General features: G+C 44.0%; 2 protein-coding genes across 2 annotated transcripts; one reads left to right on the top strand and one right to left on the bottom strand.

Moving 5' to 3' along the window:
- Positions 1-260: 260 nt before the first annotated feature.
- Positions 261-10,144, top strand: LOC141243200 (olfactory receptor 52D1-like). Its single transcript, XM_073668911.1, has 3 exons — positions 261-1,266; positions 1,368-1,488; positions 10,111-10,144. The coding sequence occupies exons 1-3, from the start codon at positions 261-263 to the stop codon at positions 10,142-10,144; spliced, it is 1,161 nt and encodes a 386-aa protein (XP_073525012.1).
- Positions 10,145-11,701: 1,557 nt separating this feature from the next.
- LOC141243184 (olfactory receptor 52P1-like) lies at positions 11,702-12,676 on the bottom strand. Its single transcript, XM_073668910.1, has one exon. The coding sequence runs from the start codon at positions 12,674-12,676 to the stop codon at positions 11,702-11,704; it is 975 nt and encodes a 324-aa protein (XP_073525011.1).
- Positions 12,677-13,716: the final 1,040 nt, after the last annotated feature.

The following is a 13,716-nucleotide window of genomic DNA, read 5'->3' as shown; positions in this document are numbered from 1 at the left end:
CACAAATACTCAGCTCAAAAAAATAAATCTGCCCATCTGACAAGTTTTTGGTTCCTAAAATGTGCAATAAAAGGAAAAAGAAAACCGTAGAAGCTCAGCCATTATGTAGAAGAGATCTGCCAGGAGGATTGCAATTGATTAAAATGCCTCTGACCTTACAACATTAACTCTTTGCTGAATATTCCATGTCTTTTTCATGGTTTGTCTTCACATTGCCTCTATTTGCCTCTTAGTGGTTTAATTCCCCTAAGTAACGACCAATGTTTCACATGGACAACACCAGCTTCCACATCCCATCCACGTTCTTCCTCATTGGATTCCCTGGTCTAGAAGATGTACGTATATGGACATCTATCATCTTCTGTACCCTCTATATCTTGACCATTCTTGGAAACTCCTCTATAACCTACATAATCTGCACTGAGAAGAGCCTCCATGGACCCATGTACTTCTTCCTGGCCATGCTGGCGGTCAATGACCTAGCCTTACCCAGCTCAACCGTACCTAAGATGCTGGAAATCTTCTGGAGGAACGATGGCCGGATTGATGCTTCTGCTTGTCTCGTCCAGATGTTTTTTGTCCATTTTCTATCAGTGGTGGAGTCAGGCATCTTAATCGCCATGGCTTATGACCGGTACATTGCCATCTGTTCCCCACTCAGATACTCGTCCATTCTCACTTACACTGCTCTGAAGAGAATTGCCGCTTCCATTCTAATCAGAGCCTTCATCTTTGTCTTACCCATTCCCATTACGGTTGGCTGGTTGCGCTATTGTGGTAAAGATGTCGTTTTGCACTTGTACTGTGAGCACATTGCCGTAGTGGAAATCATGTGCGGAGATACACAACTGACGGGTCTTTATGGCTTCGTAGTGGCCCTGTTTCTAGCCAGTTTGGACCTACTGCTTATTGTCTTGTCCTATGTAATGATCTTAAGAGTCGTATACAAGATGCCATCACAAGATGCTCGGCAGAAGACGACTGAAACGTGTGGCTCCCATGTCTGTGTGATCATCATTATCTATTCCTCGGCTTTTTTCTCTTTTGTGACATACACATTTGGGAAAAGCGATGTTACCCGTACAGCTCATATCTTCCTGGCCAATACTTACATTTTATTTCCAGCTTTCTGTAACCCAATCATCTACGGAGTGAGGACCAAGCCAATCCGGGAGCGCGTCCGAAAGATTATGTGTCAAAGCAAAAAAAGACCAAGGAATAAAGAGGACCGAGTCCAGATGGGTCCCAGGAGCAAGTTACTGTCAGGTCTTGTGTGCTGTACATGTCACTGATAAGTACTAGGTCTATGATGCTGATGTGTCCTGGGTAGAGCTGGACGAATTAATTTGCGTCACTCCGATCTATAGGCCTGGTCAGTAGTCGCTGGCCACTGGATGGGAGGTTCCCGAATCTCTTACTTTCCGAGATTCCCAATGATGACTTTGCGACAGTCCAGCTACGTAAACGGCGTGCCGGGGATACCGGAAGGTAAGAGATTCACAAGCCCATCGGGCAGCACGGTGGCTCAGTGGTTAGCACTACAGCTTTGCAGAGCTGGGGTCCTGGGTTCAAATCCCACCAAGGACAACATCTGGAGGAGTTTGTATGTTCTCCCCGTGTTTGCGTGTGTTTCCTCCAGGTTCTCCGGTTTCCTCCCACACTCTAAAGACTGATAGGGAATGTAGATTGTGAGCCCCGATGGGGACAGTGCCGATAATGTCTGTAAATTGTCTGAATTGTAAAGCGCTGCGGAATATGTGGGCGCTATATAAATAAAAAGATTATTATTATTATCCAGCGGACAAAAACTACTGTCCCGGTTGATGGATCGGAGTCCTGTGAATCGATTCACCCAACTCTAGTCCTGGGTATACGTCAATAGAATGTCCTAGCTTCATGTCACTGGCTCATACATTATTGATATGTCCTGGTTACATGTGACTGGTATGTCCTGGATACACGTCTCTGGCCCACACATTCCGAGTATGTCCTAAGTACATGTCAATGGTATGTCCTTGGTACGCGTGACTGGTATGTTCTGGGTGCACATCGGTGGCTCACACATTCCCGGTATGTCCTGGGTACAAGTCTCTGGCCCACATATTCCGGGTATGTCCTTGGTACACGTGACTGGTATGTCCTGGGTACACGTCATTGGCCCACACATTCCGGGTATGTCCTTGGTACATGTGACTGGTATGTCCTGGGTACACGTCATTGGCCCACACATTCCGGGTATGTCCTTGGTACATGTGACTGGTATGTCCTGGGTACACGTCATTGGCCCACACATTCCGGGTATGTCCTTGGTACACGTGACTGGTATGTCCTGGGTACACGTCTCTGGCCCACACATTCCGGGTATGTCCTTGGTACACGTGACTGGTATGTCCTGGGTACACGTCGTTGGCCCACACATTACGGGTATGTCCTAGCCTAATAACAATGGCCCACAAATTATGGGTATGTCCTTGGCACATGTTACTGGTATATACTGGTATTTGGATAAATGTCTAATAGCATGTTGGAGGAGATGTCACAATGTGAACAATTTATCTTAACCTAAAATAAAAGTTTCAGGAGTAATGGAGGATGACAAATCTGTAGGATGCTGGGAAAACAAATGATCTGAGCCCGCTTAGAAGACGTCATTGGACACGTTCCAAAAATCACTCTACTTCTTCTTCAGGTCATTGATGAGATAAGGAAGTCCTGAGTCCTGCAGTCTCATCCCTGTGGGCCATGTGGATTTGTCTCCATAGTTGAAGAAGCCCTAGTAGAAGAAAGTCTCAAACACGACCTCGGCTCATGGGGCTTGTCGGAACTCCACACAATGCAAGATCGAGACCCGACTCTTCCCATATGGAGATGGAAGAACTATCCGAATTTACACAATGAGCGCCATATATAAAAAAGTGATGCAAGAAAAGTAAGAAATGCATTAAAAGCTGTACAAACAGAAGATGGCACAGTCACCTGTAGCAACCAATCAGATGTGACCAACCATTTTTTGGAAGCGCTTTAGTACGTTTTTTGATTTATGCCAAATTTCTGCTGTTTATTTTAGTGACCCTGTTGGGTGTGGAGGGGGCGGGGGTAAGTGACTACGCCCCTATGCTGAGCCCCACCTACTTTTAGAAGTATGCCTGAATGGGCATAAAAACATGAAAAATTAAAGCCTTGGGTACATTTTTTTTTGCCAAATATCTCGGGATTCTCAACCAGGAGCCATTTTTATAGGAGACCAATGTAACACAATGCCAACCTCTCGGTTATGGCCATGGTTAGAAAAACATAGCAGTTGTCTTCCAGTCATAGCACCATGCCTGATCATGGGTTCTGTGTTGTATTATTGCTCGGCCTCATTGAAGTGTATATAGGACTGAGCTGCAATCCCAGGCACAACACTGTTGAGGTGCTGTAGTGTGAAAAAAGCAATATCTTTCTGACGAAAAATCTACATGGGACGTATCTGCTGCAGAATTTCCTCAGTGCTGGTTGGATTTTCTCCTTAGCGCATCGTGCTCCAAACAGCTGATCAGTGGAGGTGCCAAGAGTCAGAACCCCACCGATCCAATATGGTCATTGACGTAGCTTTCCAGCACTTTAATCCATTCTGTAACCTGTACCCAATAACTACAGCCCAGCCAGTATTACTGTAGTTAGAAAGTAACGACTATCGGAATATTCATGTCTTCCTTCTCTTCTGTTGGGGCTTGTGATATCATACAGTGGCATGTAAAAGTTTTGGCACCTCTAATAAAAATTACTGTTATTGTGAACAGTTAAGTTGAAGATGAAATGATCTCTGAAAGGCCTAAAGTTACAGATGACACATCTCCTTTGTATTTTAGGCAAAAAAAATTATATATAAATATTGTAATTTTTTACATTTTAAAAATTACAAAAAGGAAATGGGCCGATGCAAAGTTTGTGCCCCCTGCATGTTTAGTACCTAGTAGCGCCCCCTTTTGAAAGTATCACAGCTTGTAAACGCTTTTTGTAGCCAGACAAGAGTCTTTCAATTCCTGTTTGAGGGATTTTCCTCCATTCTTCCTTGGATAATTCTTCCAGTTCTGTGAGATTCCTGGGGCGTCTTGCATGCTCTACTATTTTGAGGTCTAGCCACAGATTTTCAATGATGTTCAGATCAGGGGACTGTGAGGGTCATTGTAAAACCTTCAGCTTGCGCCTTTTGAGGTCGTCTATTGTGGATTGTGACCTGTGTTTAGGATCATTATCCATTTGTAGAATCCTCTTTTCACCTTCAGTTTTTTTACAGATGGTGTTATGTTTGTATCAAGAATTTTGGAAATTTCATTGAATCCATTCTTCCATCTACCCGTGAAATGTTCCTCGTGCCATTGGCTCCAACACAACCCCAAAACATGATGGATCCTCCCCCATGCTTAATGGTTGGCGAGATGTTCTTTTCCTGAAATTCTGTGCCCACTTTTCTCCACACATACCTTTGATCATTGTGGCCAAAGACTTCCATTTGACCTCATCGGTCCACAGGACTTGTTTCCAAAATGCATCCAGCTTGTTTAGATATTCTTTTAGACACTTCTGAAGTAGAATTTTATGATGAGGACGCAGGAGAGATTTTCTTCTGATGACTCTTATATGAAGGCCATATTTGTGCAGGTGTCTCTGAACAGGAGAACAATGTACCACAACTCCAGATTCTGCTAAATCTTTTTGAAGGTCTTTTGCAGTCAAGCGGGGGTTTTGATTTGCCTCTCTAATAATCCTACAAGAAGCTCTCACCGAAAGTTTGCTTGGTCTTCCAGAGCTTATCTTGACCCCCACTGTTCCTGGTAACTGCCATTTCTTAATTACATTTTGAACTGAGGAAAGGGCAACTTGAAAACTCTTTGCTATCTTCTTGTAGCTTTCTCCTGCTTTGTGGCCTCCACCATTTTCATTTTCAGTGTGCTCGGCAGCTGCTTAGAAGAAACCATGGCTGTTGTTTTTTGGCAGAAGGTTAGAGGAGGCTGGATTTTTATAAAGCTGGAAATCTGCATCACCTGGCCTTTCCTAACGATGATGGTGAACAAGCCATAACCCTAACAGGCTAATTAAGGTCTGAAACCTTGGTCAAAGTTATCTGATCACACAAATCTCCAAGGGTGGCCAAACTTTTGCATTGGCCCATTTTCCTTTTTTGCAATTTAATTTTTAAAATGTAAAAAATGACAATATATTTATATTTTTGCCTAAAATACAAAGGAAATATGTCATTTTTAACTATAGCCCTTTTAGAGATCATTTCATTTTCACCTGCTTTTACATGCCACTATAGTGACTCCTGTAAACTGTTTGCTTTTGATGTCATCACACGGAATGTACCACACAGGATCTCAACAGAGAAAAAGAGAAACTCCTATTACAGTTACTGATGATTATTGTACAGGCTGCAGCACTTCATGTATGATATAAGGCTGTACCACACAGTCTCTCCATAGGGGATGATAGCAACTCATTTTACAGTTACTGATGCAGATTAGACAGGGCACAGCAGTTCAAGCATGATGGACATTGTCACATGGACTTTGTTACACAGGGGTGAATAGCAACTCCTATCACAGTTACTGATAATAATGATTAGACAGGCTCCTGAACATCTTGTATGATGTCATAAATTAGAGTACACCACACAGGCTCTCCACAGGGGAATATAGAAACTCCTATCACAGCTACTGAAAAAGCGTAGAAACGCGCCAGCACTTCCAATATGATGTAATGACAGGGACTGTACCACACAGGATCTCTCCAGGGGAGGATAGCAACTCCTATAACAGTTCATGATGACGATTTGACAGACTCCTAAACTTCCAGTATTATGTGTCCTGGAAACCCCTTCATAGGGAGAGCTTTGGGGGAGCGGCAATGGGTCTTGCAAGTTTGCCAGGTTTGACCAAATGAAGACGTCGACCAGTCGGAGACTAAGTATACACAGGAGTCTGTGTGCAAAACCTGTCTGCAGGACCCTATGACTAGCATGCTTTTTATTACAAATTTAGAAAAAGGAATGAATAGCGGTAACACCATCCAAAGGTATAATGTCAACATAATAATAGCAAGCATAAAGGGTGTAAGGTCAGCACTCCGGTAACTTACACCTACGTTTATGAAACCAGCCTTTGTCTAAAACAGTTCTCCAAATTCGCAAACCCTACACTCTGTCTGGTTATTTTTGCAGATGAAACGTACTGTAATTCTAAGCAAAAATGAAAAACAAAGTTATTAAGCTGAATATAAATTGTTTTAAATGGTAATAAAAGCAAGCTATAAAATATTAACCTTAACAGATGTAATCACATGGATCTGAATAGGGAAAGATAGCAACTCCTATCACAGCTACCAATGAGGATTAGACAGGTGGACTTTGTCATATAAGAACTTCACAAGGGTGAACTTATTTCACAGTTCCTGATGATAATGTTTAGACACGCTCCTGAGCTTCCTGTATGATGTCATTAGATAGAAGCCAAAGGCAGTCCACAGGAGAATATAAATATCAATATAAACTCACAATTGATGAAGAAACTTAGATGGGCTCCATCACTTCCTGAATCACCCCATTCCCTCACATCTACTCCAGTCTCTCTCTTCAGTCGTCACTACTCACCTAACTAAAATCTTCAACCTCTCCCTCTCTTTTGGTATCTTCCCCTCCTCCTTCAAACACTCCATTACTCCATTATTAAAAAGCCCTCTCTTGACCCTTCATGCACAAACAACTACAGAAAGGTCTCCTATCTCCCCTTCATCTCTATACTCTTGGAGCGCCTGGTCTACTCCCGCCTTACCTGTTACCTCTCCACTCACTCTCTTCTAGACCCATCACAGTCCGGCTTCCGCCCCCTACATTCTACAGAAACTGCACTCATCAAAGTAAACAATGACCTTCTGACAGTAAGACGTAATGGTGACTACTCTCTGCTCATTCTTCTTGACCTCTCTGCAGCTTTCGACACCTTTGACCACCACCTCCTACTCTCTATGCTCCACTCAATCGGCATAAAGGACACTGCTCTCTCCTGGTTCTCCTCAGACCTATCTGACCGTCTTTCAGTGTATCGTTCGCTGGCTCCACTTCTTCCCCCCTTCCTCTCACTATTGGAGTTCCTCAGGGTACAGTCCTTGGCCTTCTTCTCTTCTCTCTCTACACGGCCCCAATTGGACAGACCATCAGCAAATTTGGTTTTCAGTACCATCTTTATGCTGATGACACACAACTATACACCTCATCCCCTGACCTTACCCCCGCTGTACTACGGAACACCAGTGACTGTCTGGCCGCAGTTTCTAACATCATGTCCGCTCTCTATCTGAAACTCAACCTTTCCAAAACTGAACTTCTTCTGCTCCCGCCGTCTGCTCACCTCTCTAAATCTGACATCTCCGTGTGTGGCACCACAATAACACCGAGCCAGCAGGCGCGTTGTCTGGGCGTTGTGTTTGACACCAATCTTTCCTTCACCTTCCATATACAATCTCTTGCCCGCTCTTGTCGCTTGCACCTGAAGAACATCTCTAGAATCAGCCCTTTTCTCACCCTGGAAACAACAAAAAACCCTCACTGTTGCCCTGATCCACTCCAACCTTGACTACTGTAACTCTCTATTAATTGGCCTCCCCCTCACTTGACTTTCCCCTCTCCAGTCCATCCTTAATGCTGCAGCCTGGGTCATCTACTTGGCTAACCGTTACTCAGACTCCTCCGCTCTGTGCCAATCATTGCACTGGCTGCCCATGAATTATAGGATCCAATTTAAATTCTCACCCACAAAGCTCTCCACAGTGCGGCACCCCCCTACATCGCCTCCCTCATTACAGTGCAGCATCCCTGTACATCTCCTCCCTCATTACAGTGCGGCATCCCCGTACATCTCCTCCCTCATTACAGTGTGGCATCCCCGTACATCTCCTCCCTCATTACAGTGTGGCATCCCCGTACATCTCCTCCCTTATTACAGTGTGGCATCCCCGTACATCTCCTCCCTCATTACAGTGTGGCATCCCCGTACATCTCCTCCCTTATTACAGTGCGGCATCCCCGTACATCTCCTCCCTCATTACAGTGCGGCATCCCCGTACATCTCCTCCCTCATTACAGTGCAGCATCCCTGTACATCTCCTCCCTCATTACAGTGCGGCATCCCCGTACATCTCCTCCCTCATTACAGTGCAGCATCCCCGTACATCTCCTCCCTCATTACAGTGCAGCATCCCTGTACATCTCCTCCCTCATTACAGTGCGGCGCCCCCTACATCTCCTCCCTCATTACAGTGCAGCATCCCCCTACATCTCCTCCCTCATTACAGTGCAGCATCCCTGTACATCTCCTCCCTCATTACAGTGCAGCATCCCCGTACATCTCCTCCCTTATTACAGTGCAGCATCCCCGTACATCTCCTCCCTCATTACAGTGCGGCACCCCCCTACATCTCCTCCCTCATTTCTGTTTATCGGCCTACCCGTTCTCTACGCTCCGCAAAAGACTTTCGACTAACATCTGCACTAATCCGTGCCTCTCACTCCCAGCTCCAAGACTTCTCCCGAGCTGCACCTATTCTTTGGAATGCTCTACCCCAAGAAGGTAGGACGAACCACAACTTACACAGTTTTAGGTGCTCCCTAAAAACACACCTGTTTAGGGCGGCCTATCACGTCCCCTAATCGAAGTCCTTTTATATTTTTACAGCCCATTTATTATTTCTCCAAACATAAGTCTCCACCAAACTTCAATGCACTCAAAAGCACTACAGATACTGGCTACGCCCCCTGAAGAAGGCAGTGCGAAAACGCGCGTTGGGGTGGACACGTGGCCCCTCTGTGAGCTCCCACATCCTGCGGTTTGGTGTTTAGGTATGACATTAATTATTTATTAACTTACTATACAATTGAGTGCACTAGCTTTCAGCAACTATTAAATCTATTGTTACTATAGTCAATTGCTAAATATCCTAGACACCCTAATTTCTTACTCCGATACTCAATTGACCTCAGTATCTGTGAGCCACTCACTGTTAGTGCACATGGCTATTGAGCCATCTGTAGCTCTTCACAGAATGGGCCTCCTCTGTCCTGTACTATGATGAATTTTTATAGCGTATGTGTTTTGCACCATTTGTGTCAACTGTCCGTATTATATTGATGTAATAAATTCTATTTTTATACTTTGATACATATTTGAGTTCTTTTGATCGTTAATGTTCATCTATGAGTTTAGATACTGGCTGGTGATGAGCTCGTGCAGCCTTTATCTATCCCTCATCCCCTCAGGATGGCCGGACCATCATTGTATATAATCCATTGTACTTTGTGTCACCCCCACCTCATTGTAGATTGTAAGCTCTTAGGAGCAGGGTCATCATTATTTTTGCTTTAATTATTGTATTATCTTTAGATATGTTACTTATGACTGTTGTATATCAACCTCTGAATTGTAAAGCGCTGCGGAATATGTTGGCGCTATATAAATAAAGATGATTATTATTATTATTATTATTATTATTATTATTAAACCTCAAAGGATCTTCACAGGGGAGGATAGCAAATCCTGTTACAATTAGTGATGACTATGACTGTACCATCTCTAGATCTTCTGGTTTAATGTCATTACATGGATTATACCACACATGCTTCTGACAGGTGAGGGACAGGGAGTCCTATCACAGTTACAGATGATGACTAGACAATCAACCAATCGCCTCCAAGACTTCTCCCAAGTATCCCCCATCCTCTGGAAATTCTGTGCCCAGCACGTACGATTATCTACCACATTATGAACTTTGAGGCGAAACTTGAACACCCATCTCTTCAAAAAAGCTACAGCCTCCAATGACCCTTCTGGCACCTCACCACTACCAGAGCTGCAACCTCACCACCATGAGAGCTGCCACCTCACCACCATCAGAGCTACCACCTCACCACCATCAGAGCTGTTACTTCACCACCATCAGAGCTGCCACCTCACCACCATCAGAGCTGCCACCTCACCACCATCAGAGCTGCCACCTCACCACCATCAGAGCTACCACCTCACCACCATCAGAGCTACCACCTCACCATTTGTAAAATTTTATGTCTGATTTCAGGAAAACACAGAAAAACCAGAAGTACAAACTGTAATTCCGTCAGTCTAATTACAAAGCATGTGCTTTTGGGATATGGGGTCCAATACTGAACTGGTGGAAGAGACTCATGGAGTGTTAACAGTCCATGGCTGTGGAGGTACAAAATACTTTCCTTACATGGGACGCTGCTATCTGTACTGTGTCACTGCCTTAAATGGTCCCATTTAAAAAATATTTGTAGTAGTGAACATCCTCTTAGACATATATCTTAGACCTGGTTTAGCTGGTGTACTTACTCTGAAAATGCATGTCAGAATGGCTATATAATGAGCTCTAGCAGCAAGACTCGTTAAATATTCATTTTAATATCCACGGGAAAACTTTCAAACAGGAGTATACAGTCATTCTGATTTTCAAAGTAAGTACACCAGTCTACAAAGACCTGGGATCCTCAAAGCTGAAACAAAACAAAGTCATGTAAAAAGGATAATTTTCTTGAGATTTATTTTAACGTAATTAAATCCAAATGTAGAAAGTCAGAAATTATAAAACAATTATTATTTTATTTATATTTGGCAAATTAGTATCATATTCAGTAATTATGGATTTGCTTAATAAAATACTTGTCATGAATGTTTCCGAGCTTCTCACTACTCACAGGAAAAGGGATGCAGCATAGTTGTGGGTCATAGACAGTCTAATGAGTAAGGGCAGGTTATACTAAATCAGGGGTGGAGTCTGTGTTACTGCTGACAACCCGCCAGTATACCATGTGTGATAAGTTGTCAGCCCCATCCCCTGTTAATACGGTGTCTTAAGTCTTCATGTCTTAAGTGGCTTCTTTCCTGCCTTTACTGACACCCGGCAGCCTCCAAAAGCTTTCACCTCACTGTGTGTGCAGATGCGCTGACACCTGCCATCTGCCATTCCTGAGCAAGCTCTGCAATTGTGTTGGACCGATCCTGTAGCTAAATCCTCTTTAGAAGAGGATTCTGGCACTTGCTTGACTTTTTTGGGCTCCCGTAATCCATCTTCACAGCAATTGAACCTCATTCCTTCAAGTTCTTGATTATCCAATAAATGGTTGATTTAGGGGCAATCTTATAAGCAGTAATGTCCTTGCCTGTAAAGCCCTTTTGATGCAAATCAATGATAAATGTGCGTGTTTACTTGGTGATACCTATGGTTAACAGAAAAAGACAATGATCTCAGGCACCAGTTCCATTATAAAACAACCAGCCTGCTCTCATTATTCAATCAGCATGACAGAGTGATAGCAGCTGCCTTGTCCTTGTTAACACTTTCTTCTGAGCTAATGAGAAGATTGCTGAAATTATGTCAGTGGGTCATATTATCATATTATGCAGTGAAAATGAGGGTTTTGTAATTAAATTAATTTTCATGACAAGGAATGACTTTTATCTAAGGGTTAACATTTCTCCTTGCGGAGAGCGACATGTTAAGCATCTCACGGTGAGGAGACTTTTAAAGCCGCAATGAATGACTTTGCAATTTTTGCAGTTCATCTGATCCCTCTTCACAATCTACAGTTAATTGTCGCTAAAAAAACTGAAACAACAAAATTTGTGAAAACCAAAAACCTGTGTTAGTTTCAAAACTTTTGGCCACGACTGTACATCTTCTGCTTCACCTGGAGCATCTTCAGGGCCGAGTCTCTGATTTGCTTTGTCTTCACACCATAGGTGATGGGGTTCAGGAATGCCGGGAACACAATGTAGATATTTGCCAGGAAGATGTGAACATTTTGTGGGACTGTCTTCTGTCCAAACCTATAAGTCACAAAGGTGAATATTCCAGGTACATAAGCTGTAATGATGACACAAATGTGAGAGCCACACGTTCCCACTGCCTTGCGGCGAGCGTTCCTGGACGGCAGCTGGAATATGGCCCACAAAATCATCATATAAGAAAGTCCAATAAACATCAGGTCAAAGCCGGTGATAGAAAGAGACAAGACGAGGCCATAAATACTGTCCACTCTTGTATCTCCACAAGCCACATTCACCACAGCCATATGATCGCAGTACGAGTGCAACACAACGTCATCGCCACAATAGTGTAAACGGCCAACCAGAACTGGAATGGGGAAAATGGTGAGAAAAGCTCTGATCAGGATTGAAGCCGCAATTCTCTCCAGAACTATGAAGGTAAGGATGGACGTGTATCTGAGCGGGAAACAGATAGCGATGTACCGGTCATAGGCCATGGCTGCCAAGATCCCTGACTCAACCACCGACAGGAAGTGGACAAAAAACATCTGAACAAGACAAGAAGAAGCATCAATGCGGCTATCGCTCGTCCAGAAAATTCCCAGCATCTTTGGCACGGTGGAGCTTGAGAAGGCCAAGTCATTGACCGCCAGCATGGCCAGGAAGAAGTACATAGGTCCATGGAGGCTCTTCTGAGTCGAGATTATGTACGTTATTGAGAAGTTTCCAAGAATAGCCACGATATAGAGGACACAGAAGAAAATGGATACCAAAATACCAAGATCTTCCAACCCAGAGATTCCAATGAGGAAGAAGGCGGCTGGCATTTGGGTGCTGGTGTTGGAGATGAGGAGCATTGATTGTAATACCGCAACCACTAGGAGAGAAGAAACTTGTGGGCGATCATTCTCTGTATCTGAAGAAAAGGAGACGAGACAAGAAATATAAGGATTTCTTATGAAGCAGATTGTTGGAGGATAAACACCTACAGGCTCGTGTTGTGGAGGGACATCTCGGTTTGTGGGTGTCTTTTTCCTGTAACACTCTGTATTGTGGTGATGAAGATAATGTTGCTCTATGTCCCAAGTAAAACACTTCATTCTTCCACATTATCTGAGAGTTGATGAGTATGTAATAAAAAATAGAGAAAAAAAAATCCAAATGGGGTGAAACGTTGAAAAAGCGCAATTCCGACACTGTTTTTTTGGGGGTTTCATTTGTACGTCGTTCATTGCGTGGTAAAAATTACTTGGAAATCTGATCTCTCAGATCAATATAATTATGGCAATATCGAGGCCGAGCAGCACCACAGACTAGTCAGACAGGCAGGGTCCCTGGTGGCTACTCCATGCCTGCTGCCCTTGAGTGGTCCACGCCTGCAGGGAAAGACTTGTCACTCCAGGGCAGATGGTGGGGAAAATCTGCTGGGGACCCACCTGTCTGACTAGTCTGTCGTGTGGCTCAGTCCACACCAGATATTAAACTATGCTGTGTTTCAGAATATCCCCCATCCTCTGGAATTCTGTGCCTCAACATGTCCAATCATCCGCCACATTCGGATCCTTCAGACGGAACTTGAAGACCCATCTCTTCAAGAAAGCTACAGCCTGCCATGACCCCGCTGCCTCCTCAACAACACCGGAGCTGCTGCAACCCCCCAACCTACTGTCTCCTTCCCCATTCCTGTAGAATGTAAGCCCGCAAGGGCAGGGCCCTCTTCCCTCCATACCGTTCTATCATTGTTAGTTACTGTAAGTGATATCTGTATCTGGTATGTAACCCCTTCTCGTGTACAGCACCATGGAATCAATGGCGCTATATAAATAAATAATAATATACAATGTATCTGTAGAATGTAAGCCCCCAGGGGCAGGGTCCTCCTCCCTCTGCACCCGTC

The sequence above is a fragment of the Phyllobates terribilis genome, unplaced genomic scaffold (genome assembly GCF_046119375.1).
Source record: "Phyllobates terribilis strain yellow unplaced genomic scaffold, ASM4611937v1 Scaffold_2__4_contigs__length_985480577, whole genome shotgun sequence".
NCBI lineage: Eukaryota > Metazoa > Chordata > Amphibia > Anura > Dendrobatidae > Phyllobates > Phyllobates terribilis.
The sequence above is the reverse complement of the archived record's forward strand: the minus strand, read 5'-3'. Positions and strand labels throughout refer to the sequence as shown.